This window comes from Spea bombifrons, chromosome 4, assembly GCF_027358695.1.
Source record: "Spea bombifrons isolate aSpeBom1 chromosome 4, aSpeBom1.2.pri, whole genome shotgun sequence".
Lineage (NCBI taxonomy): Eukaryota > Metazoa > Chordata > Amphibia > Anura > Pelobatidae > Spea > Spea bombifrons.
Window position 1 is genome coordinate 61,353,207 of NC_071090.1, and position 24,460 is coordinate 61,377,666.

At 40.9% G+C, this 24,460-nt stretch overlaps 1 protein-coding gene across 9 annotated transcripts in view; it reads right to left on the bottom strand.

Moving 5' to 3' along the window:
- Nucleotides 1-7,411: 7,411 nt before the first annotated feature.
- The window catches only part of KMT2E (lysine methyltransferase 2E (inactive)), a 31,779-nt gene continuing 14,730 nt past the window's right edge, over nucleotides 7,412-24,460 (bottom strand). For 2 of the 9 annotated variants that reach the window (XM_053464234.1, XM_053464230.1), the window contains 16 exons: nucleotides 23,326-23,443; nucleotides 22,729-22,838; nucleotides 20,905-21,166; nucleotides 20,163-20,261; nucleotides 18,796-18,969; nucleotides 17,925-18,248; nucleotides 17,238-17,291; nucleotides 16,027-16,278; nucleotides 15,630-15,774; nucleotides 14,899-15,152; nucleotides 14,145-14,201; nucleotides 13,426-13,989; nucleotides 12,101-12,402; nucleotides 11,439-11,527; nucleotides 9,744-9,838; nucleotides 7,412-9,650 (listed from right to left, as the gene is read on the bottom strand). In XM_053464234.1, the coding sequence (XP_053320209.1) occupies nucleotides 8,217-9,650; nucleotides 9,744-9,838; nucleotides 11,439-11,527; nucleotides 12,101-12,402; nucleotides 13,426-13,989; nucleotides 14,145-14,201; nucleotides 14,899-15,152; nucleotides 15,630-15,774; nucleotides 16,027-16,278; nucleotides 17,238-17,291; nucleotides 17,925-18,248; nucleotides 18,796-18,969; nucleotides 20,163-20,261; nucleotides 20,905-21,166; nucleotides 22,729-22,838; nucleotides 23,326-23,443 (4,333 nt within the window). In that variant the 3' untranslated portion in view covers nucleotides 7,412-8,216. Of the gene's footprint in view, nucleotides 9,651-9,743; nucleotides 9,839-10,189; nucleotides 10,432-11,438; nucleotides 11,528-12,100; nucleotides 12,403-13,425; nucleotides 13,990-14,144; nucleotides 14,202-14,898; nucleotides 15,153-15,629; nucleotides 15,775-16,026; nucleotides 16,279-17,237; nucleotides 17,292-17,924; nucleotides 18,249-18,795; nucleotides 18,970-20,162; nucleotides 20,262-20,904; nucleotides 21,167-22,728; nucleotides 22,839-23,325; nucleotides 23,444-24,460 lie in introns of those variants that run through there. The other 7 variants (XM_053464238.1, XM_053464236.1, XM_053464233.1 and 4 more) reach the window with 6 other exon arrangements.

Here is a 24,460-nt window from a genome sequence, read left to right on the forward strand (position 1 = left end):
TTCACCAGCAGCCAGGGCCGGCCGAAGACTTAACGCCGCCTGGGGCGAAGTTTAAAATGCCACCCCCCCCCCGGTGCTTACCTTTTAAAGAGTCCTGCGGCGAGTCTCCCTGCTCTGCCACGGTGCCGGCTTGTAATGCTGAGCGCCGGAAATTGACGTCACTTCCGGCGCTCTGCATTACAAGCCGGCACCGGGACCGAACAGGGAGACTCGCCGCAGAGGAGAGAGAGGGGCGCCGAGCGGGTAAGCGAAAACCACTCGGTGCCCCTCTCTCTCCTCCGCTTCAAAAAAAAAAAAAAAAAAAGCGCTTGGGGCGGCAAAGTGCCGCCCCTTCTAAAGTGCCGCCTGGGGCAATTGCCCCAGTCTGCCCCATTATAGGGCCGGCCCTGCCAGCAGCCACTGGCCGTTTCCCAGCAGACAGCACTTCTGCATTTACTGTGCACAGGATTAGGCTGGAATATGATATACTGGAAGCACTTGTTTTTAAGCTTTATAACATTTTAAGATCTTTATCCACTTTGCCACCATAGGACAATTACATCTTATAAAACATGGGCTAGATCAGGGACCCACAAGCGCCAGGTCACCAAGGTGACTATAAATCACTTCCTGGCACCCAGGACGCAAGGAAGCTTCCTCCCTGCTTGGCTTCAGGGGGTGCTGGGGCCAGAGGTACACAGATTCCATGTCATATGACCCCATGGTGGTAGAGAGGTGAAGTGAATAACACTGATAATCTTTTTATCATGGTACTTGTCAGTGGGTGGGATATATTAGGTGACAAGTAAACATTTGGTCCTCAAAGTTAATGTGTTAGAAGCAGGAAAAATGGGGAAGTGTAATGATCTGAGCGACTTTGTCAAAGGTTAAATTGTGATGGCTAGATGACCGGCTCAGATCATGTCCAAAACTGCAGCTCTTGTGGGGTGTTCCCAGTCTGCAGTGATCAGTACCTATCAAAAGTGGTCTAAGGAAGGAAACGCCTTGAACCGGCTCATTGATGCACATTGGGGCCGAAGGCTGGCCTGTGAGTTCAGTTCCAACAGACGAGCTACTGTACATCAGCAACAATACTCGGGTACGCTGTCGCATTTAAAGGATACTCAATTGGTACTAAGGTGCCCAAAGTGTGCCAAGAAAATGTCCCCCACACCATTACACCACCTCCAGCCTGAACCGTTGATACAAGGCAGGATGGATCCATGCTTTCATGTTGTTCACACCAAAGTCTGACCCTGCCATCTGAATGTCGCAGCTGGAATCGAGACTCATCAGACCGGGCAACGTTCTTCCATTTGTCCAATTTTGGTGAGCCTGTGCGAATTTTAGCCTCAGTTTCCTGTTCTTAGCTGACAGGAGTGGCACCCGGTATGGTCCTCTGCTGCTGTAGCCCCTCTGCTTCGACGTGTTGTGTGTTCAGAGATGGTATTCTGTATACCTTGGTTGTAACGAGTTTATTTTAGTTACTGTTACCTTTCTGTCATCTCGAACCAGTCTGACCATTCTCTGTAAACCTTAGAGATGGTTGTGCGTGAAAATCCCAGTAAATTAGCAGTTTCTGAAATAGTAAGACCAGCCCGTCTGGCACTAACAACCATGCCAAGTTCAAAGTCCCTTGAAACCCCCTTTCTTCCCCATTCTGATCCTGGGTTTGAACTTCAGCAAGTTGTCTTGACCACGTTTATATGCATGTTGCTGCCATGTGATTGGCTTATTAGCTATTTCTTTTAACAAGCAATTGAACAGGTGTATCTAATAAAATGGCACGCGTGTGTGTATATTGTATATCATAATATATATAAATTATATATATATATACACACTCACTCACTCACTATATGCTGACTCTGACTGATCTCAAGTTGTACAAGCTGTGGGCTGTTTCTCACTTAAGATATAACCCAAGTAATGTGTCGCAAAAAAAAAACCACACCAAAACTGGAAAACACCTTTGTTGCAAACCTATGTTCTAGAGAACCTATCCTTTGTTGAATTAAAATGTATTTAACTAAAATGCCCTCTATTTAACTAAAATGCCCTCAGTTCTTGTATATACAGGTAGAACGTGGGGACATGGTGGCGTTACCTTCATGGGCGATAATATATGTATTTTTTTTATTTTTTTACCCTTCTTGACAATGGCGGATGGCACAAGCACCACAGAAATGTTATTTTCTTCATTCTCATTAAGTAAATTTACAGCGCCTGTCAAAAACTTCAATATGTGTTCAGCAACACCTTTTGAAAACAGCGAATACCACCCATGTTTGGGGGCTAAAAGGTCACATTTGGGAAGTGTGCTTTTTTTTTTTCCCGTCCGGTTTGCACCTATGCCCTATTTGTGCCATCTTTGAAACTAGTCAATGCAATTTACCCCCATCAACCCATATTTTTGAAAACTAGACAACCCAGAGTACTTCAAATGCTGGTGTTAACTATTTCCATGCCAGACGTTTTCGGAAGATACAGTGCTAATTTTAGCATTTGCACATTAAAATGTTTTTATTTTTTTGTTAATTTTCTTTAAACTGCATGATTCCTCTTACGATGTCATGGTGACATCACTTGGGTCTTTTTATTTCATTGATTAGTGAGCTGGGCTCCATTGACCTGCATGGTTGGCTACAGTACCTGTAGTCAACCTGCAGGGGACGCTCAAGTTCTCAGGGTATGTCTGGATAGAACCTCTGGGAACTCTTATTTTTGAGTGGGCATCACCATTATTTTAGCGGCAGTATGTCTCCCACTGGTGGCAGTTTAAAAGTGTGTGTTTTTTTTTTTTTGTTTTTTTTTTTGCTCAACGCCTCACTATACAGGCACTTCAGCAACACTGGCTGAGCTTAGAAGGCTTACATTTTGTTTTGTTTTTATGTGCCAGGTGCTGCAGTAATTAAGAGGCATGTAGCCTCAATATGGTGAATACAACTGCTCTCATGAGTGGTCATACGGGGCCCCTACATTTTATTTACTTTTTGGTGTTGCTGGATTCCTCGATTCTGAGGTGTTGCAACACCATCAGCTGAGTGAAGAAAGCAATCTTTGTTGGCTTTCTATGCTTCTTTAACCCCATGAGGTGCCTGGTAGAGGACTGCATCGGGAGGCGGGTCCCGCAAAAAACTTGCGGGCGCGGGCATCTTGCTGAGGTTGCGGGCGGGAGGGGGCGGTCAGGGACTGTACCTGCAGATCCCGGTAATCCCACAAAGCTGCCTTCTCGCTGCTCTCTTACAGTGTCTGCTCTCTTGCGCCGCCCAGGAACAAAACAGAGTCACATGATGTGATGTCACTTACAGTGACTCCACCTTGTTCCTGGGTAGAGAAAGAGATGTTGTGAGGGAGTAACTCAAGGGCAGCCTTGCGGGACTGCGCGGGAAATCTAAAGTTCAGGTAAGGCGGCGGGGGGGGCTTGATTGGCCCCAAATGTGGTGGGAGCGGGCGGTAGTGGAACACCCACATTGCGGGAGCTGGCTGGATTGGGCAAAAAAACAGCGTATGTAAATCATATGTAAGCAGTGTATGTAAATCATATGTAAAAGTATACATGTTAATGTCAATATTCAGATTGATCTGTGAGGTAGTGGAGTATGTTTTTTTTACGGTCATGGACCATCATCAAAAGGAATAGTCATCTCTTAGCAAAAACTCATCTATTTGATTTCCGCAGTTTAGAGAGCATAGCCAACTTTCTGTAGTAGAAATAGCTTCTGGCTGACCATCATAAAAAAACACCTACTAAAGACACCTCTCCAACGGTACAGTGATGAACACCCATCCTTATTTCCCACTTCAGTGTCCCAATGCTCAGTTGGTGCAGCTTCAATAGGAGTCCTGGTGTAGAGCTTGCTGACAACTATTGGATGCTCTTACCCAGCATTGTTATCAACATTAGTTTTTGCAAGTTGCTTGTGGGCCAGGAGCAAACTGATGTTTTTTGATGACATACAATGCTATATACAAGGCTCACGCATTCCCAAGCGAAGAATCCCCAATCTCAAAATGTAAACCAAGGCTTTACTTACCTCGTCCTTTGCCAAGTAAACTTAAGTCTTCACCATCCTCATCAATCTTAAAAAGTCTCCATGATGTAAAAAAGGTAAGTTTGTTATGCTTAGCCTCTGACCCACCCACATAGTTCCTAGTCCACCTCAAAACTATAAAGGGGGTGTTCAGTAATGGGCATGGTTTCAGTTGTACAGGTGAGAAATAATAATGAGGGGTACATGGTATGTATGTTTAGGCTGTCCCTTTTTGTAAAGCATGATATAGAAGACGCGTAAAACCATTAGTGGTATCAGCTCATCACACAAATGTAGGAAAATACTGTATGCGGGGGAACGCCTATTGATTACGAATGGCAAATACTGGTTTCTCTTAGTGCTCAGATGACTGCATTAATTATAATTCAATAGGTACATGGCCAATCAAGTGCTTCCTGAAGGAATCTGTTAAATCTCAATACCACACTTCAGAAAACCATATATAATATACGTACATACAATACTAAACAGCTAAATCTGGTAGTGAAACATCTCAGCATATGTGTCTAGGTGCCAGCTTAGTATTATACCAAAAGACAAGCAATGCTGTAACCCAAAATTATTCAGTTTTCATCTATTAAAAAGTCTCCCTAATGAATTAGAACATGCACATATTCTTCCCTATCCCTATCACTCTCAACCACCAAACTCAACCAACATGCACAATCTAACCAATCTTATTCCTATCATCTCCAACCATAAACTCCCTCCCATCTTTAACTGTGCCCTAAGGAATGCCCACTTGGTATGCAACAAATGCTTGTATACATGACCCCCTCCCATGACACTACCGCTTCTGCCACACTCTCCTTCGTATGAGTACACTTCAGCCACACTCCTAGGCCTGATGGCCGAAAGGGTGATTGTGTAGGCATCCTTTCCCCCCCCCTCACTGCACCTTCCAGCATATACCAAGCCCTCCCTCTCTCCCTCTCATTCACTCGAGCTGCCCCATATCTCTAGAATCTACTCCCAACGAACCTGCAGCATTCACCCTCCCTCCCAACTTTCAAGAAACATCTCTATTACATGTTATGGTGGGTAAAGGTGATGGAAACCCCTTCCACTAAAATGTAAGGATATGTAGGCGCATGCAAATAAGGTTAACAATTGGGATAATTCTAAACCTTATTTGCATGCACCTACCCAGAATCCCTTGTGGTTGTGGCAGCCCCATGAGATTTCCGAGGGAACAACAAGCCTTCTGGCTTGTCTGGTGTCTCTAGATGAGTGTTTAATAATGCTTCTACATAAGAAACATCTCAAAACCTACTTCTTCAGAGAAGCATACCATCTTAGCTGCTAGAACTTCCTCGTCATTGATACAACCACCACACTACCGCTCACCCTTTCTCTGTGCCTTATGTTTGTCACCCCATTCCCTCAATGTATCAGTTTGTCTTAACCCCTTAATGACAATTGCCGGTTCTGGCACGGCCCGGAAAAACAAGTCGTTTACGACAAATGACGTGCCAGAACTGGCACGTCTTTAAACGGGTGCAGAAAGCGATCTACATTCGCTTTCTGCACCCAAACGGCGTTGCTGTAATGCCTCGACCTCGAGGCATTCAGCAACGCCACGATCGGCACCAGGGGCCATGTCTGGCCCCTCCACGGACGCCCGTTTTAAAAGCGTTTAGGAGGCGATCAACTTAAATGGTGTCGCTGGAATGCCTCGATCAGGAGGCATCCAGCGACACCCAAACACTTACCTGCCGGGCAGGCAGCGGGGTTAGGATACAGATCCCCCGCAGTGGTGCAGGGGACCTGTATCCTACTCCCCGATACGCTCAGACAGCCTCCCCTGCCAGCACTTCCCAAGGGGGGGGTGCCGGCACGGGAGATTGTCTAAGCGCATCCTGCGGACCGTCTGCACGATGCGTTTTACCTCTGCCCCCCCCAAGACTTACCAGAGAAGACTCTCGGGTGTCCTGCGGGTCGGCGGGGGACATCTACGCAATACGCGTATACAACTTCCGGTGTTGTATACGCGGATTGCGTAGATGTCCCCCGCCGGCCCCGCAAGACACCCGGGCGTCTGCTCCGGTAAGTCGGGGGGGGGGCAGAGGAGGACAGTGGCAGCATATCTCGGGGGGGGGGGAGGAGGACAGTGGCAGCATATCTCGGGGGGGGAGAAGGAGGAGGACAGTGGCAGCATATCTCGGGGGGAGGAGGAGGAGGAGGACAGTGGCAGCATATCTCGGGGGGGGAGGAGGACAGTGGTAGCATATCTCGGGGAGGGAGGACAGTGGCAGCATATCTCGGGGGGGACAGAGTGGCAGCATGTTTTTTTTGGTGCTTTTTTAAAGAAAAAAACTTTTTAGGGGGTGGCCTATATACGGGGGCGGCCTATATCCGAGCCAATATATAAAAAATATATTTTTGTGAGCAAGTCCTAAAATTAGCACATTAGCTTAAAACAATTCTCGCATGGAGTTAAAATACTGGCATATTAAATGCCCATGGGGTGTCTACTTTTAAAAAATGTATGATCTGATGGGGTAAATTGAGTTGGCCAGGTTCAACAATGTCCCAGTTAACACAGGGGGAAGGATGGCCACACATCTAATTTCCAATTAGAAAAATGCACATGTACCAAATGTGGCCTTTTAGTTCCCCCAAAAAATGACAAACCCATGCACGTGGGGTATCACTGTACTCAGGAGATGTTGCTGAACACATATTGGGGTGTCGTGTGACAGCGGCATATACCAGGAGCTGTAAATTCATACATAACATAGGTGTGTGGGGAAACAATACACACAAAAGAATACTACTGCAAACTTTGAAAAAATTCTGGTGGTAAAATGTGTGCATGCAAAGAGTTAAAATACCAGCATTTAAAATACCCTGGTGTGTCTAGTTTTCAAAAAATATATGGTTTTGTTGGGCACACTGAAATGGCCCGGCTCAAAGATGTACCAAATAGGGCATGGGCAGTGGATCCCCAAATGCCAAAGTTCAACATTGAAAAATGCGCATTCAAAATCATTCATATGAGGTATCGCTGTACTCAGGAGATGTTGCTAAACACATATTGGGGTGTTTTATGATACTGACATATACCAGAACCTGTTTATTCATACCTGAAGTAAAATGTGTGTGAAAAAACAGCCATTGTCACGAAGGGTACAAAAAGTAAAATCAGCCTTTGTCACGAAGGGGTTAATCTGTCAATACTCGTCTTGTCATACCCCTTGAATATATGTATTGTATTAAGCGCTGCGTAAATTGTTGGCGCTATATAAATAAAAGATAATTATGAGGCTAGATCATTTCATGCCATCAGACGTCCAACCACCCATAATTTCCCCCTCAAGGGGGATATGTATTTTTAAAACATTAAAATGTTAAAAGACAACACAACACATGAAACATGCTTTGTAAGTCAGGAAAAAAGTGCTGACAACTCATTTAATGTACAATTTAAGTGCTGTATCTGCATCAAGTTTTGTAAAATGTATGAAAGGACTAACCTGATAAAACTGACATAATTGTGATTTATTAACATGAATTAAAATGCCCAACCAGTGCTGCAATGTGACAGTATATTACAAATATTAAATGTCATATACTGTACTACTTCCACAAGCATCATACATTTTTCTGAAAAACAAAACCTATGTACAATGTTTTATCAAATGAGGAAGCTTTAAGCCATATACAAGCAAGATACAGTATTTACAGAACTTCTCAAGAAGTTTAAAAGAACTATACATTAAATTACAAGTCTGTAAGTAACCAATGAAAGGAGCAATGTAACATTGAAACCTGCGTTATGTTTATCTATCTGCACACACAACACAAAAAGAAAATAAATTCTAAAAACTGTTAGTGCCAGCAACCACATGTATAAAAAACTGACAATAGAAAACATTCACTAAATGATTTCAACTACAACAAGTAAATGTACATGTTGTGCAGCGTTCTCTACGCTGCATTAAAAAAAATAGCAAAACAAAAATAAACTGGAATGTTTACTTACTATAAAGACTCAATACTGGCTTAGAAGCACATCGTTTTTAGACAAAAAGAAAGTAACACAATGAACGAGCACTGGAGTTCGAATTTACAAAGTTTCATGTACAGGCTTTAAAAAGTACCTTTATAAGGTACATATAAAATATACAGGTTAATTTACATAACATTTTAAAAATGTTTTACGTGTAAAGAGTCCAAATTCTAATGCCAGCCTGAGCCATGGTAATTGTTTTGGAAATTTGGTGGCACCTGTGGTCTGTGAGTAGGTATCTGCCCAGGCACTGCCGATGCCTGTTGAGATCCTTGCCCCCCATGGGGAATGTTAACAGACCCAGGATGAGGACAGAATCCAGAAGAGTTTGCAATACTATTTGGTCCTTGTGGCTGGATATGAGGGCTCTGGCCAGAAAGTGGGTGGTGTGGTCCTGCTGTAGAAGGTTGGTGTTGTGATACAGGTCCTACTGGGTTATGATGGGTAGCCTGTGCAGCGTATGATGCAACACCAGGATGAGCCCCCGAAGAGAAAATAGGAGGCCCTTGATGAGTCTGTATGTGCAATCCTTGTGCTGATGCAGAATGATGTCCAGATCCACCTAAAACAGTTACTGCCTGAGGTGGCGGGGGCGGAGGAGGCGGGGGCGGAGGAGGAGCTGCATTTATAGCGTGCTGGTGTTGCGGCTGGAGGCTTTGATGCCCGGCGGTTACATGTTGCAAGTGTGGGTGATGGGGACTGGGACCAGGTGGGGGAGGGGGTGGTGGTGGTAAATGATGACTGGAATTTTGAGGATGAATAAGTGTGCCACTGGCAACTGGTACTGCATGAACTGACCCTGTCACATGTGGAACAGGGTGCTGTTGGTGACAGCCTGGTGGTGGCGGCGGTGGTGGTGGAGGCGGTGGCACTCCTGTTGGTGCAGGCTGGATATGCACAGTGGAACTCTGAGAAGGCAGGTAATGTCCTGAATTCACATGGTGTCCTTGAATTGCTGGTTGCCCTGTGTTAGTAGGATGGCCTTGGCTAGAGCAAGGTGTAAACACAGCCTGCTGTGGAATACTTCCTTTTATTTGACTGTAATTCTGAAAGCTTACAGTGGGTTGCTGGTTTTGATAATAGTTTGGTGTAGGAGGAGGGGGTGGAGGAGGTGGAGCAGAGTTGTTTCCAGTCTGTTGGTTAAAGGGAGCATAAACCGTTGAGCACTGCCCAGGTTGTGCCTGGGAAAAAATTTGCCCACTTGCTGGCTGGGGATTAGCAGAGGATTGTAGATTTTGCGTTGGATAAAAGTTTACATGGGATTCTCTTTGTGGTGTTCCAACCTGATGTGTCTGATGAGGCCTATAAGGAGACCCTAACTGTTGTGAGTGAGGCTTTGGTGACAAATAGCCATGCTGCACTGGGGTGTGAGGGGTTGATGACTTTGGAGGATGTTCAAGATGTGGAGAAGAAGGACAATGCAACTTTAAAGGTGTAGAAGGCAGCTTCTGTGAATGAGGTTGAGAAAGGTGAGACTTGGAAAGTGCAATCTGTTTCTGGTCATGATTAGACTGGTTTACAGTTTCATTTACCAGAGTGTTCATAGGTTCTTGAGGTGGTTCCGGCTTTAAAGTAGCCTTGCCATAGGATGGTGTAGAGCAATCCTGAAAGGGAATGATAAAATACAGCTTAGTCTTACAAAATGCCAAATGGTTTTTGTTTATGCTACAGGATATAAATGAAGACCCAGTTCTTACCTTTTTCTGTTGAGGACTTCTACAGTCCTTTTCTCGGTTATCAGGAGACTGGCATTCCTTTGGATTTCCACTTTCCCCGTTTTCTGGGTCAGCATCTAGAAAACATGAAACTGCACAGTTAAATAATAAGCAAAAACTTTTTAATGAGTTAAGAGTAAACCCTATAATGGTTCACTTATATGGTTATTTGCTGCTATAGGTATTTTGTTATAATTCAAGCTATCACTGAAGAATACCAATTTTGTAACAATTAAAATAAATCATGTGTATACGTCCAAGGACTTGTTTTCGGGGGGAAATCAACACTCAAAACGTAACAATCCTCCTGGAATTGTGTAATAAAATATGGCCCTATGAGTGACTTAACTTCTGTGTTGCTGGGAGCGAGGAGGGCTAAAGCAAAAGCACACTTTTTACTCCAGCTGCAAGATGAAACAAACTTTTTTTTTTTTTTTTTACTGTGGGAGTTGTTGGTCAAGTTGGACAGAGCTTAATGCTAAGTACTGTCCTTTACCTTGGACCTTTGCTTGGTCAGTGCGACCAATAATCCAAAAGCTCTGGCAGCGTGTGTGCCACATCATGTTGTGCGGAGGGAGAAGAGGGGCTGCCACATAGTGTTAAGTGAAGCGAGGGGCTGCTGTATCGTGTTGTGTGAAGTGAGGAGCTGCATGCAGTGAGGAGAGAAGGGCTAGAGATAAGAAAGAAACAGTGGGGAGAGAGAAAGAAAGAAGGGTGAATGAAAAAAATGCATGTCATTTAATGATGGGCATGTACACGGTATTAAAAATATTAACATGTTTTACAAACTGCTCTTTCATAAAAAGAAATTGGATATCCATTAAACATTTAACTGTTCAAGACTTTAACATTACTTAATGAGACTGTCTAATGTATCCCCGGTATAGAAGAATCTGGGTGTACTTTCCATTTTGGGAGAATGTATAGTAAAGCACTTACCAGACAGAATTTACAGCCATGCTGCAAAATCTTCCTTCATGATCTGACATTTCTTGCCACCGATTGGCTACTTGAAGCTGCCAATCAGGGGCAGGAAAGTGTTCCTACTGAAATCAATGAGAAGACTTTACACATACGCACTGGGGTCTACACAGGCCCCTGCACGTAGCTTTAACTAGAACCAGATCTGGAGCTGACTGAATATATCACATGTATTCAGCCGAGTGTGCGGAAAAGGTAAGTTCTGCAAAATCCCCACCATACATTTGCAAAGCAGACCACACCAAAATTAAAGTGCATATGACGGCAAGAGTGTCCGAGAATTTTAATTAGCAACAACCATTGACATATATATACACACACACACAGGCAAGTAACAAAAGCTTGAATCCAAAGCTTTCCATTACATTTTATTATGTTTACCTAGTATGACAGTTCTCATTTAAGAAGCACTAAATTAATTATTTAGAACTACCTACAGCTTGTGCTTTTGTCAATTAGTGTATGTTAGGAATGGACATGAATAATCATGCATATACTTATAAGGGGAAATTAAAGGTGCTGTTCTATCAATCTTGTGTACCCTTACAAAGTCATGGAAGGTATATTTTAAGGGTTTCTTGTTAATGCCAGCAAATTATTTAAAATTGAAACCTAAAAACAAGAGTCAGGAAGCTACCATTTGTGTCACTCACAAACCAATAACAAGTAAAAATACAAAAGTAAAAATAAAAATACCAGTATCCTTGTCCTTTCTGTGGTCACTCAACAGCAAGGCTCTATGATAGCTTCTTTCTCGAACTTGTTCCACCGATGTTGAAGCAGTCCTGTGAATAGTGACATCATTATAAAAACTGTATTAAGTGGTTGGCCTGCAATGGACCAGTCTAAGATGTGGCTTCTGCATTCTAACCATGTACCCGTTGTCCTCAGCATAGAGACTAGTTAGCATTTAAAAACAGTACAAGCCACAAGAAGTTTGGCAACACCAGTCGTTCATGTCTGCTTGGCTTCCACAAGAATTGAAGGGGGGAGGGTTGGTTAAAGCATAAGTGGTTCAGTCTGCACACCAACTAAAATCTGCACACCTGCCGATTGGACCACTTCATTAGTTATCGAGGGCATAAAATCATAATTCAGGTTGCACCAAAGTAGTTGCAATCATTACAAACATGTCTTCTATGGTCAGTGTAGAACATATGTATTTCTTACATAAAAAATATCCCTCTGCCAAGCAATTTTAACCTCAAGTTTTAAATATATATTTTTCCTATGTTTGACAACAGAGCCTCTTTGAAAATGCTATACCCATTTTTTTTATATAATATTATATATATTATATACACACATACATACAAAAACAGATATACACGCAATATAACTGGACAGACATGACTTACCACGGAACCTCTGGATCATTTTTTTCACTAGAGGTGGCGTCTGTTGCTGGAGAATTTTGCTCCATATCCTCTGCAGGGGACGTTTGGGCTTCAGAAAGCAGCGGTAATGCTAAACCAGCATCGTTTTCAGACTGCTCAATAACCTCTGCAGTGCTGCTGCAATTTTCAGAAGCAACACAGCTAGCAGCTAGACCTCCAATCCCATCAGGATGGGGGGACAGAGTTCCCAGCAATAAATTGTCGGGTTTTGAGCCACTTTTTCTTGCTTCTCTTTGTCTTTTACGATATTCTAGCAAAGATACCTTCAAAAGAAAAACACATTGCAGCATGTTAATTCAGAGGTCGCTCTAATATTTAATAATTTGATAATGTGCCATACAAAAGTAAGCTTTTTAAATAGAAAGTCAATGTATGCCCATTTTTAAGATATCCTTGAAAGTCACCCAAGCTATGATTCACAACTTATCACATATAGTAAACTGGGGCAGCCTACTCGTTCAGGATAAAATCGGTTGTAAACCAGTCTAAGCTTTTATCAGTAGATAAAAAAAAAATCAGTTTTCCTTTTCGCAACACCAGTATTACACTACACACACACAAAACCTGTCTCAGCAACTAATTGACCACTGGTCTAATGAGCTTAGTGTGGAGGAACTCAAGTGACCTACATTCCCATTCAACACCTCTCAGTACCTGACCTCACCACCACTCTTTTGGCTGAATGGGCAACAATTCCAACAGAAACACTCCACAATCTTGCAGGAGGCCTCCTCAGAATAGTTTAGGCTGTTATAGGTACAAAGGAAGGGACTCCATATTGATACCCATGGCTTAGGAATGGGATATCCAATAAGCTCATATAGGTGAAATCTACATACTTTTGGTCATATAGTGTAGATTTGCCTCCAGTCAGCTCCAGCAGGGGCTTAGGGAACGCTGTGTGCAGGGGGGCTGTTCAGACTCCCATGCACAGAGCCACTAATTTCAATAAAGGACACATTGCTGTGAAGCAGTCAATCCGTGGGGAGAATTGCAATTCAACTGGATGGGCGGGCAGCAGCTTCTACATCAGATAAGTGGATTCCCCCCCCCCCTTTCTAAAGCAGACATATTAAAGTACTCCCTGATAATGTGAGTATGCATTCTTCTTTAAAAGTGTGTTTCAAGGACATTAGACTGACCCTTTAATTCGCATGGCACAAGGGACTTGCGAAACAAAACCTAGTTCTCTTTAGTGCCACTGTATTTGAAAACATTTTTTTTCCCATGAGACTTTTCCTTCAAATAGTAAAATATTTTACTTCTAACTAAAAGAAAGTAATCACCTTTTTCTTTTGAGGGGGATTAAGCTGTGTTCCATTGCCATCCAGAACGCCATCAACACTGAGTGTCCTTCCAAAACCAGATAGAAGTGTCTCTTCTGAATAAACGGAAGCATCTAAAAACATGCCTCTTGAGTCTTCTTGAATCAGACACTTTGACTCATTCATTCGGAAACCACCACCAACTTCTAACTGGTGCGATGGTGTCAGGTCTCTTAAATTAGAATTTACTGGTGAGAAATTCACACCTGTTCTATCTGGGCTTTTAATCCAAGTTGGATAAATGGTGCCTCGAGTGCAGAGAGCAGTTTCCTGCTGGCTGTTTGAATCAGTCCTATCCTGCGACACGGACTCCATGTTTTTTTGCACCGTGTTCTGCTCACTTGTTTCCAGCCCTGGGTTAAGGTCTGGTGCAGTGTCATTTTCTGTAGGGCATTGTCGGTTTGCATCTGTCCTATTTCTTGGGCTAGAATAGCCAACAGTCTTTATTTCTTGTAGTCCTATTTCAGACAGATTAGAATTCCTGAAGGAATTTACCACCAGACCTGCAGATGCTCTTTCATTAATCTGCAAACAAACAAATGTTTAGTGACCAAAACTGTAATGCTTTAAGCATGAAGTTAGAAAAAAAATATACACCATACTATAACGTGCAAAATATTTATATGGATACTGCATTGGAATAAGCACATTAAAATTACAATACTATCATTACAGCTTACCTCCTGACCACAGTTTCTTCTATTTACTTCGGGTGAACTCTCAGGCGACGAAATGCTCTGCAAATAAAATTTTGACTAGTATTCACTATAATTTATTATTGAAAAAAACCTTTACAATAACTATATATAATTGTTTTATATAGCACCATCACATTCCATTACACTGTACTACAGACATGAGAACAACAGATGGAATGTTGCTGCTATGTTGCGGAATATTTACCAATTAGCCTCAGAACAGCATTTTATTAACATGGCCAATTATGCTTTGTTACAACAAATATTTTCTAACTGTTCTCAAAGTAACAATACAACAGGCCATACACGTTTAATTCAACCAAATGAACCAAGCCCCTGTCTATAGGTTTTTAAACTTGGGAATGTTATTTGTATAAGGAATTAGTTCTCATAGGAGAGTGGCTCAGTGAGAATATTTTATGAACAGAACATTTACATATAACGGTTTCTTGTTTTTGTGTGCTCTCAAACTAAGTGACTGCTTCTTAGCCTACAAACTTACATGAAGCCACTTACTACAGTCTGTGCAATGTCTAAAGCACTTAGTCTGGAAAAACATACAAATCTAAATGGGGGGGGGGGTCAGGGAAATCAATACAAAATTCCTTCTGATTGCCACATGCATACAACTGTGGCCATATTTATAAACAGCAAGTGGCGCAATGTTGCCTCCTTAGTAACAATTTACTGCATTCAGGCAAGTGTTAAATCAAATTTCTAAGCTGAAAGCACTCACCTCAAAATGCAAGTTATTTCCCCGGATGCAAGGAGTTACAGGAGTGACCGGCGAATAGATCTGTTTGCAAACACTGCGACAGGTTTCATCCTCCACTTTCACTCTGGGCGGAGTGGCAAACAAGGACGTATCCGTAGAGGCAATATCTGTATGTGTAGGAGTAGCATAAGGAGATGTGGTAGGAGTAGAATTTTCTGAATAAGCACAGTCCAACAAATGAAACAATCTTCGTTTTTTCAAGGGAGTTGTTAGATCTAGAAAAGCAAAATTGAAACAATCATTAAAAGTGATAGTTACACCATACCATTTAATAATCTGAATAATATTTGCTTTTCATTTATCATACCACCCAGATTATAAATGCTGGAAGACACTCATTCAAATGATTCATGGGCAGATATGAAAATTAAACTGATCTACAATGAATAAAATGGCCAGCTAGCACCAAAACTAAAGGTTACAACTAAAGCTCTTCAAAAAGGCTAAAATAGTCCCATTTTCCAACTAAAGAGAAATTCTGCATGTTTTACTATATTAACAACGCAAAATAGAGTGTTAAGCTCAAACTGATGCCAATGTTTACTTTTTTTGTAGGGTTTTGGGACATCGGAGGCCTCTTTTTCAGAAAGAAGCAACAATACACAGAATTCTAGGCCTTGGGGATTGTAGTTGTACACATTCCTGTTCTACAGCAACAACGTAACGTACAGAAGTTATGTTTTTGGTCTTACCTGCTAGAGGACAGCTGCCATTCATTACTAAATGGCACTTGTCTTCATTAAATATAGGAGGGGTTTGAGATCTTTCTTGTGCAGGAGAGTCAAATGGATTAAATGGAGCCGAATGTTCTTCTTCCAAAGCTTGCTTTAACCACCGCTACAGAAATCAGAAAAACAAAATAAAGATATGCCTCAACATAAATAGCAGACAAGGTAATATTGTTAGAGAATCTAACATTCATTGGCCTGCTGTAACCTCATTTACATTTGAGAAGATTCTCAACAAAACTGATGATCAATATAGAATTAATTCCCAAAAATGGTATTCTTGAACATGCCATGCTTACCAACTGATTTCTTTTGAAAAGTGTCAATCTAATTTTATTCCTATAACACAAAATGAAAATACCTTTTTGCAACAGCTGGAAACATTTTCATCCTCCTTTTTCTTTTTCTTCTCTGAAAGGAATGGAGATGTAAAGCGGATATAGTGCTTTGGAGTGGTGTACACATGGGGACTGTAGATGAGGCCTGGTAGTGAATTCAGCTGTGTTGCAAGAACTTCTGGGTCAGTGGTAATACGCAGCGGTCGTTCGTGGAACACCTCACCAGGTTTCCCTGGCTTTTCATGTTTTTCATTTAGCCATTCATTGACCAAGTGCTAAAATAAATAAACCAGCATTAATACTTGCAGCCCACAAAAAAATTACTATGTACTGTGGTGGTAGTTATACCTCTTTTTGACCTAACACAGTAACATCTAGTGTCACACAGCTACAAAGTCAATGAGCCGAGTAAAGAATACATCTGCAAGAATGTTAAGTACCAACTTTTGTTTACATTAAGACACTTGAAAATAAAAAATCCGTTGTGTCTCCCAAAACTCAGCTGTAGCCTTAAGTCGACCAATTTAACGGTCATACCAGAGGCAGGACTAGGCCATCTCAGAAATGCCTTTACATATTAAAACCACAGTTATGAAATAGTTACTGTACTTGCATTCAGAGATTTATTATTGTAATCTTTCCAGGGTATCTATTCATATCCAACACAGACAAGACATTTATACTAAATCTCACGCACTATCCAAATAGCCAAGAGAAATTGCACTGAAAATGTATTTTAACAGTAAAAAAAAACCCAGTTAATTTCTGTACTGCAAGATGTTCAGCTAATGCAAATGTTTGCGTCATATATCCACGTTACCACCCACTGGCAGTGATAGATATATAGATATAGATATATCCACCTCCGGCTGGAAGATTCTAATTCTATATTCCCTGTGTTTCGGCCTAGTGTTACCTAAGATCTGACCTATCTGTTCAACAATTTCCTTCAATACGCCCCCCCTCCCCCAAAAAAATTTAAATTAAAAAAGAAAGCATAACGTTCAAGCTACAAGCACATGTAGCCCAGAGTTGTAGACACTCAACTGTTCCGGAACCTCTGGCATCAATGTCATATGCACATTCTAGCTCTCCAGGTACAAAGACATCAAATAAATGATAATTTTATTTCTACTAAACCTACATTTTTGTTTGTTTATTGTTGATATCTTACGACAGATTAAAATACTTGTGTGGAAAAAAAAAAAGTCACGAAACTGCCTTTGATACATACTGTAACAAGAGTGTCCTTCCATTTTTGAAGTGCCACACAAGTGCCTACGCAAGACTGCAAACAAAATGGCAATGTATGTATTATTCATAGGATACACACTCATGTGGGAAACATGTAGCAAAAGCATGCCATCAGTAACATTTTTTAAACATACAGTAGTCAGTTTCCATGGCAATCATAACAGGAATTGCATTAATTCCATTACAAAAAAAGCCTACAAAAACAATTGTTGATTGCTTAAAAAAAAAAAAATAAAAAAAAAATTGGTCCACTTAGGACACCAAGGTTTTAAACACATACACTGGATGGCTTTTTCCCCAGAGTGTGATTAACATACAATATGGAATGGATTAAAAACAACAAAAATCTTTTCGTTAATCGGCTGAGTTCCAACACTGTTTCTAAACGTATGGTAAGAAGCTGGGAAAGTTACGCTTACTGTTTTCTATGCATTGCCACATGTAGGCAGCAGTCTGATGCACAAAGTAATGCTGCAAGTAAAATAAAAATAACACTGACTGGTCCCAATAATTTCATGAGTGGCATGAAATAAAAACACATTTGTTGCATATAGTCTAAAGCAGGGATTATCTGAAAACTAGATTGTAATGATCATAGCAAAAACTCTTCAGATGGGCTGTGTTAAATGCCACAGCGAAGGATGCACTGCTCACCAGGAAAGCATACCTTTTTTGTTTTAGGGTATTTAACAGAACATTTGTTAGGTGCTGTGGACTCAATCTCCGGAACATCTTCAGCTTCAACAGGCGCAGCAACATTTTCATTGTTGGGCTCTTCTGGAAGAACATCAGTCTCCGGTTCAATTTGCTGGGGAGCAACTTCAACATCTGGAGAAGACGGTTGGACATCTGAGCATGTGCTAACTGTTCTGTGACGTCTACGCTGTTGTCCAATATGAGTTCTGCTTCTAGTAAAACTTTTCCTTTGCTTGGTACGATTTATTTTGGCAGGTGTAGGCTTGTTGACAGGTTCCTCTTTCACAGGTTCCTGCTGCGTACAGAAGTTTAGAATAAAATAAAAAAAATAAAAAAAAAGGATAAGTGTGGCCTAAAATAAAACAGAGTAGATAAGAAAGCTAAGCCGGCTACTTACAACATTAGTAGTGTGCTAGCTGTGTGGTATTTATGTAGAATGTATTTATAAGCACACACTATTACAGAATATGCTAAACTAAAAAAGGCACCCAGCAGTAAACTATGTAAAAACATCCATTAAAACATGTGTATCGGGTATTACCGACAATAAATGCTGTTTTCACAAGTCATATAGATTAAGACAATAGCTGCATCAGAAATTGGTTACCCCATATTTCTTGTTTTAAACTTGAAAACTAGTTCTGTTAAAAGCAGGCTGTGGCACAAAGTCTTAGGAATAAAGAAGAAAATATAGGCAGATTACTAATGTATTGGGCACTAAAAAACTATAGTGTAAGCTTTTTCAGAGAAGATATGTGCTTCCTCTGGAAACCACAGGCATTTCAGTGTACATTACAAAATGAAAATGAATTACTACCTGAACACATTCCTAGCCAACTAACCAAACTCACCTGGGGAAGTTCAGTTTCACTGAGGACCTGTGCATCCTTGGCTTCAGTTTTGACATCCGGTTTAACTGTGCCAATTCTTTCTAATGCCTGCTCTCTCCTTTTCTCTCTCTTTTCCAGTCTTGCAAAAGCCTGAAGGATTGCTTCCATTTTTCTTTCTTCTCTCGTCTGTCAGAATAAATCACAAAAACAAGCACTTTGTTAGAAAACAAATCATGGAAGATAAAAACAAAAGCTCATATGAAATATTTTTGCACATATATACACAGCAAATTGTGAGTACACCTGAAGAGTACATGCTTACCGGATACATGATATAACTACCTGGATTTATGTATTGTGATAATATATATAAAACAAAAAAAAAAAGAAAAAAAAAGTTAAAGTTTAACTAGAAACATTACATAGTTTAAATAAATCATGTGGATAGATATAGATATTATATATAATATAGACACGCATACACACACCGATCTACTGCCACTAGGGTCTTGCTGTCGCAGGAGGATGTGCCAGTTAATCAAGAACATCCTAGGGATGTATTGTGTTTGTGTAATACCTTATTGACGCTGAAACTATAACTTTAATGGTGCTTTCTGTGTGGGTACAGCCAGCTCATGGATATATGGGGAAGGAAAAAAAAAAAGCAGCATACAGATTATTTTTTTTATTTATTAATTTTTTTTACCTGCGACAATAGCGATGCAAGCATTTTAAAGTCAACATTTTGCAGGTGTATTGTTTGAATTATTCAAACAGACATACATTGCAAGCAATGGAAAAATATTAGAAAGAAACAAACCAACAGCTCCCAAGTCTAACCCACACTATAGGCGTGACAGAAGGTTCTTTGTCGCATCCAACTCGGAACTTTGCAAGCCTTGTAGTACGCAAGAATGTAGTTACCCAGTAAATTAGACTTGTGAGCGAATCAAGGTAAAAAGGCTTGAAGTCCTAAAACCAGGTCAACAGGGAAACTGCCCCCTTCACAGCAGGGGTTAAAAAAAAAAAAAAAAAAAAAATCAACATAGCATAAAATAGCTTTAAGCAGCACAAAAAAGCCAATAAGTCTTAGAAGAACAAACACGCACCATCATACTGGTAAGAAGAAGAAAACCATTAGTGCACTGCAAATATGCAACATATGTACGTTACAAAGCCTTTTTTTTTCTTTTTCAAACAGAAAGGAGTTTTGGGCCCAAGTGAAATAAGTGCGCTATGCAAGCCTTAGAGAACAATGCAAGTAAGCCATTAAATAATCTGTTTCTAATGCCTAAGAGGAAGCAACAGGTGGCATGGGAAGACCAGGTGTCACGAAGGACAAGTGACTATTTTAAGTAGCCACTTTCTTCCCGACTTACCATCTTCCTTTTCCTTTCTGCAATCTGCTCCTCTGATTCCATTTCTACTTCATTGCTAATAGGGTTTTTTTCTTCTATATCATCAATATAATCTGGCTCCTGAAAGATGGAAATGACTGCTTTACAGAAGCTCTACTGCACTACTTCCTCCAGGGATCTCAGGGCTAAAGGAGGAACATAACCACTCCACCTTAGAGAACAGACAAGTTCTGTAAACTCATCCCCTCAACTAGACACACATTTAGATCATTAGCTTGCCACAAATAGCAGTATCCATCAAATAACTACTACTCTGCACAGAGTATATAATATGAATACACCACAGGTGTACTACGATCAAATCAGACAAAAGACACAGAGCCAAAAACAAAGCTTTTGTAGTTAGTCATACCTGCATTACTTTCCTTCTTTGATACAAAATGGTGCTTTTGCATTAGTCCTACTGCATCACTGTTTACAACAGATTTATTATCCAACAAAAGCACCAATGTTTTATGTGCTAATAATACCAAACAACGTTATGCTTCGGTTAAACGCAAATACAATTTTCCTTGTGAAACACATTTTGACTGTGCAATGTATTTACATTTCTTCCATGTTACGTATTTGGCGGTAGAGGAAGGTACGACATCCTCAGAACTCTACACATATTTGAGGCATTGTAACATGTAATAAGAGATATCAATCTATCTTTTAAAATGCACAAATTAAATCCTCACAACATGCAGGCTCATCATATTACCTGGTTATTGGATATTGACAGCCTAAGTGGGGAGAGCTTCCTCTGCTTATCAGGCGATTTCAGTTTGCTGACTGCTCCATCCGAGTCCAAAACGAGGTTCTGATTTTGAGATTCCTTTTCTCTAGAAAGCTCCTTTTCTTTCTTCCCCTTTTTCCTCCTCGTTTCATAACCGCTGTTGAGATTTTCAGTTGGTTCTGAGCTGCATCTGAGAACAGGGCACTCTGGATTTTCTTTGAGACATGCACAATCCACCTTGTATTTACTGAAAAACGAACAGCCTTAGTTAAATCCCCTCCATGAACAAGTTTTTTTTGTTTTAAATCTTAAAGACCATGATCCTTATTTTGTGTAGTTTTTCAGCCACAGCCACATAGGCAGCCATCTCCATAGACAAACAATGGGAGTAGAATGGGTCGTACTGAAGAGCTCGGTAACTTTAAATGCGCCCTGCCAAATCCGTTTGAAAATGTTTTGCCCGATAGATTTGCTCCGGGGTCACTGTAAGGGCTATCATTGTGAGTAACAGCAGCTCAGCCATGAAGCGGTAGACTACGTAAATGCACAGAGCGGGGAAGTACAGCATAAAAAAAGTTACACTGCCTCTGGAAGCAAAATCAGCGTCAGCACTGCGCGCTTAATGAAATGCAATGCGTTTCCAAAGCCGGGCAGCTCCACACAAGTTGAAGATCACTATTTGCAACACCAAGTGGCTGAAGTGGCATAAAGCATACTGGCGCTGGACTCTGGACCAGTGGAAACATGAACTCTGGAGCGATGAATCCAGTTTCACTATCTGATGGATGTACGAGTTTGGCAAATGCCAGGAGAACGCTAGATATCGGAATGCATATCACCTACAGTAAGGTCTGGTGAAGGAGGGATAATGGTCTGAAGCCGTTTTTTCAGGATTTGCTCTAGGCCCTTTACTTCCAGCGAAGGCTAATGTTAGTGCCACAGCATGCAAGATAATCGGATGCTCCCAACTGGCACCAGTTGGCTTTTTCTTTTCCTGCAAGACTGTGCCCCTGTGCACAAAGCCAGGTCCAAAAAAACATGGTTTGACAAGTGTGGTGTGGAGGGTCTTGAGCGGGCTCAAGACCCTCCACATACATATTTAAAAAATGTTTTAGGAGCTCAAATTGCTTCTTTACATAGTACCCTATATGTGGTTAAAAAACCCCACATACTTAATTCAGGGCTCTTTTTTCCCCTCAATTTATATCTGCAGTATGGTGGCCATATTACTAGGGTTCAGGAGATACAATAGAGGATCTATTCCAGTATCTGTAGTCATCACTGCAGAACCTATTTTTAATGCGTATTTATTTTTTGTCTTTTTTTTCTCTCAGAAGGAGATTATTTTGTTTATCCCTCTGCTTCATCTCCGTGTTCATCGATGACACAGTGATCAGGAAGCAAAGCACTGCTCCCGGAGGAGCTGGGCTCTACTCCTCAGTCCTGTCAGGAGTGATACCTGCAGGAAGGGATTGCCCAACTGCATGATGGTGTATTTAAACAAAGAACGTGCACTGGCGTGCGATGCAACGCTGGCTGTCACTTACACTAAATAGTCCAGGCTGTCTTTTGTCAACCTGTTCTCCCCTGCTTCAGTGGGGAACATTGTTTGTGTTTGCAACAGTGGGGGCAAACAAACAAAACAAAACACTGGACAGAACTGTTTCCATCCCTTTAAGGAAAGTGCCATGGCCGACACTGAGTATCTAATACAAAAAAGTACAAATATTCTCAGCTTCACTGTTAGAAGCTCTAAAGCTCAAAAAGTGTCCTCAAAGAAGTTTGGATATGGTTTGATTTTTATCTTACCAATTTGTGTAATCAAAATCAAAAGCAATAGTGATCTCTGTTCCTTTTGGAATGCTTAACACAGAGTAAATATACAGGTGGACTGTTCCTTCTTCAATAATATGTCGCACCTGCAAGAAAAGGGGTTCAAGTTCAGTAAGCACAAAATACTTTTACTCTAATACTGCACACAAAAACGTTTCACTTTATACAGCTTGCAAGCCAAGGGTACCCTGGCCCAGTAAGGGTAGCTGTTTCTGTTCTTATGTCACCATTCTGTGACTAAAGCAGTAAAGCATTAATCTGTGCAGATCCAAAGCGCTGGCACAGATACTTTTAGCTTATTTCCTGGGTTGCTTTGTTAGTGACTGCCATCACACACTTTTTGTCTAGAGCAAAAATGGTTACTTTTGGCTCGCCCCAGCTGAAAATTGTTTATTATCTCCACACACATACATATATATATATATATATAAAAAGCAAAAAAACACTAACTCTGGCTCTATGTATACATTAGCCTACTAAAAAGGTTATCAGTTAAGGGCTGCCATCTCCGATACCCACAGTTTTCCACTGTTTCTAGCCACATCTGATTCCGAAAATGAAGACCTAACTTACCTCAGCATTAGGAGTACATGAACGCCTTATGAATCGTGCTTCATTGCCAAAAGTCCTTGCATCAACGCACATTTCTAATCCATGAAATTTTGAATAAAATAAAACAAATGGGTATGGCCTAAAAGAGAAAAAAAAATATTTCTTAAGACAAACAGGGGGAGGGGTGTAACAGCAGCAGAAATAACGGACATAGAAAGCCAAAGCCATTGGCTTCTGGTCCACACTAACTGCACTCTCTATCATGCTAAACAAATAAAACCTTAGCAGGTTTAACCCCTTCAGACCCAGGGGTTTTTGGTACCTCAAAGCCCAGAGCAATTTTGTCATTTTTGTGGTATGTTGGTTCAGCGATTATTCTCTTTTCCTGTGAATACTGTACCCATGTAAATTATATTTTGTTTTTTCAAGGAGAGAGCTTTCTTTTGATACCAGAGTTAGATGATTAGCTGAAAATTTAGGATGAGAAATTTAGTAAAAACTAATGAAAATAAAAAAAAACCTTTTATATATATTTTCCCTCTGAATCCTCACAAAATTATGTAAAACGATGGAAAATCCCCTTCAAGTTTATCAATTCACGTGTCCTGTTTTCAGAAATACCTAATTTACACAGATTTTCCATACTTTCCCAGCACTTATAGGGAACATACTATAAGGTGTACATTATTCGTAGAATTTTTATGCACATGGCTTAACGGGTTTGGGGGTTGTTAATGGGGACAGGAGGGTTATACTTTTTAGATGTTGTGTTAGGGCAATGACATCACTTAGCTCACGTTGTTTTTTTTTTATTATTATTGTACTATTTTAGTGATTTTTTTTTACAGACTTGGATAGAGATCACAGTGTCTGTGATCTGTCTCTCATCGGAGCGATCGGATATCCCAGCAGGGTGACATCAGCATTGACGCAACCTGGAAGGGAATGCCCGATCGCGCATTTAAAAACGTAAGTTTTCCAGCGTTCGCACTGGAAGCTGTTACATGAGATCGGGCACCAGTCAGTGTAATGTTTTTTCATGAAATATTTTGTTTTATAGCTCAGCCTCTTGGTAAACTTCAGCTAAAGAGTAGAATTTCAAATAAAAGTGCCAATTAAATTGATGGTTTAAAATGTTTTTCCTTTTAAAGTTAAT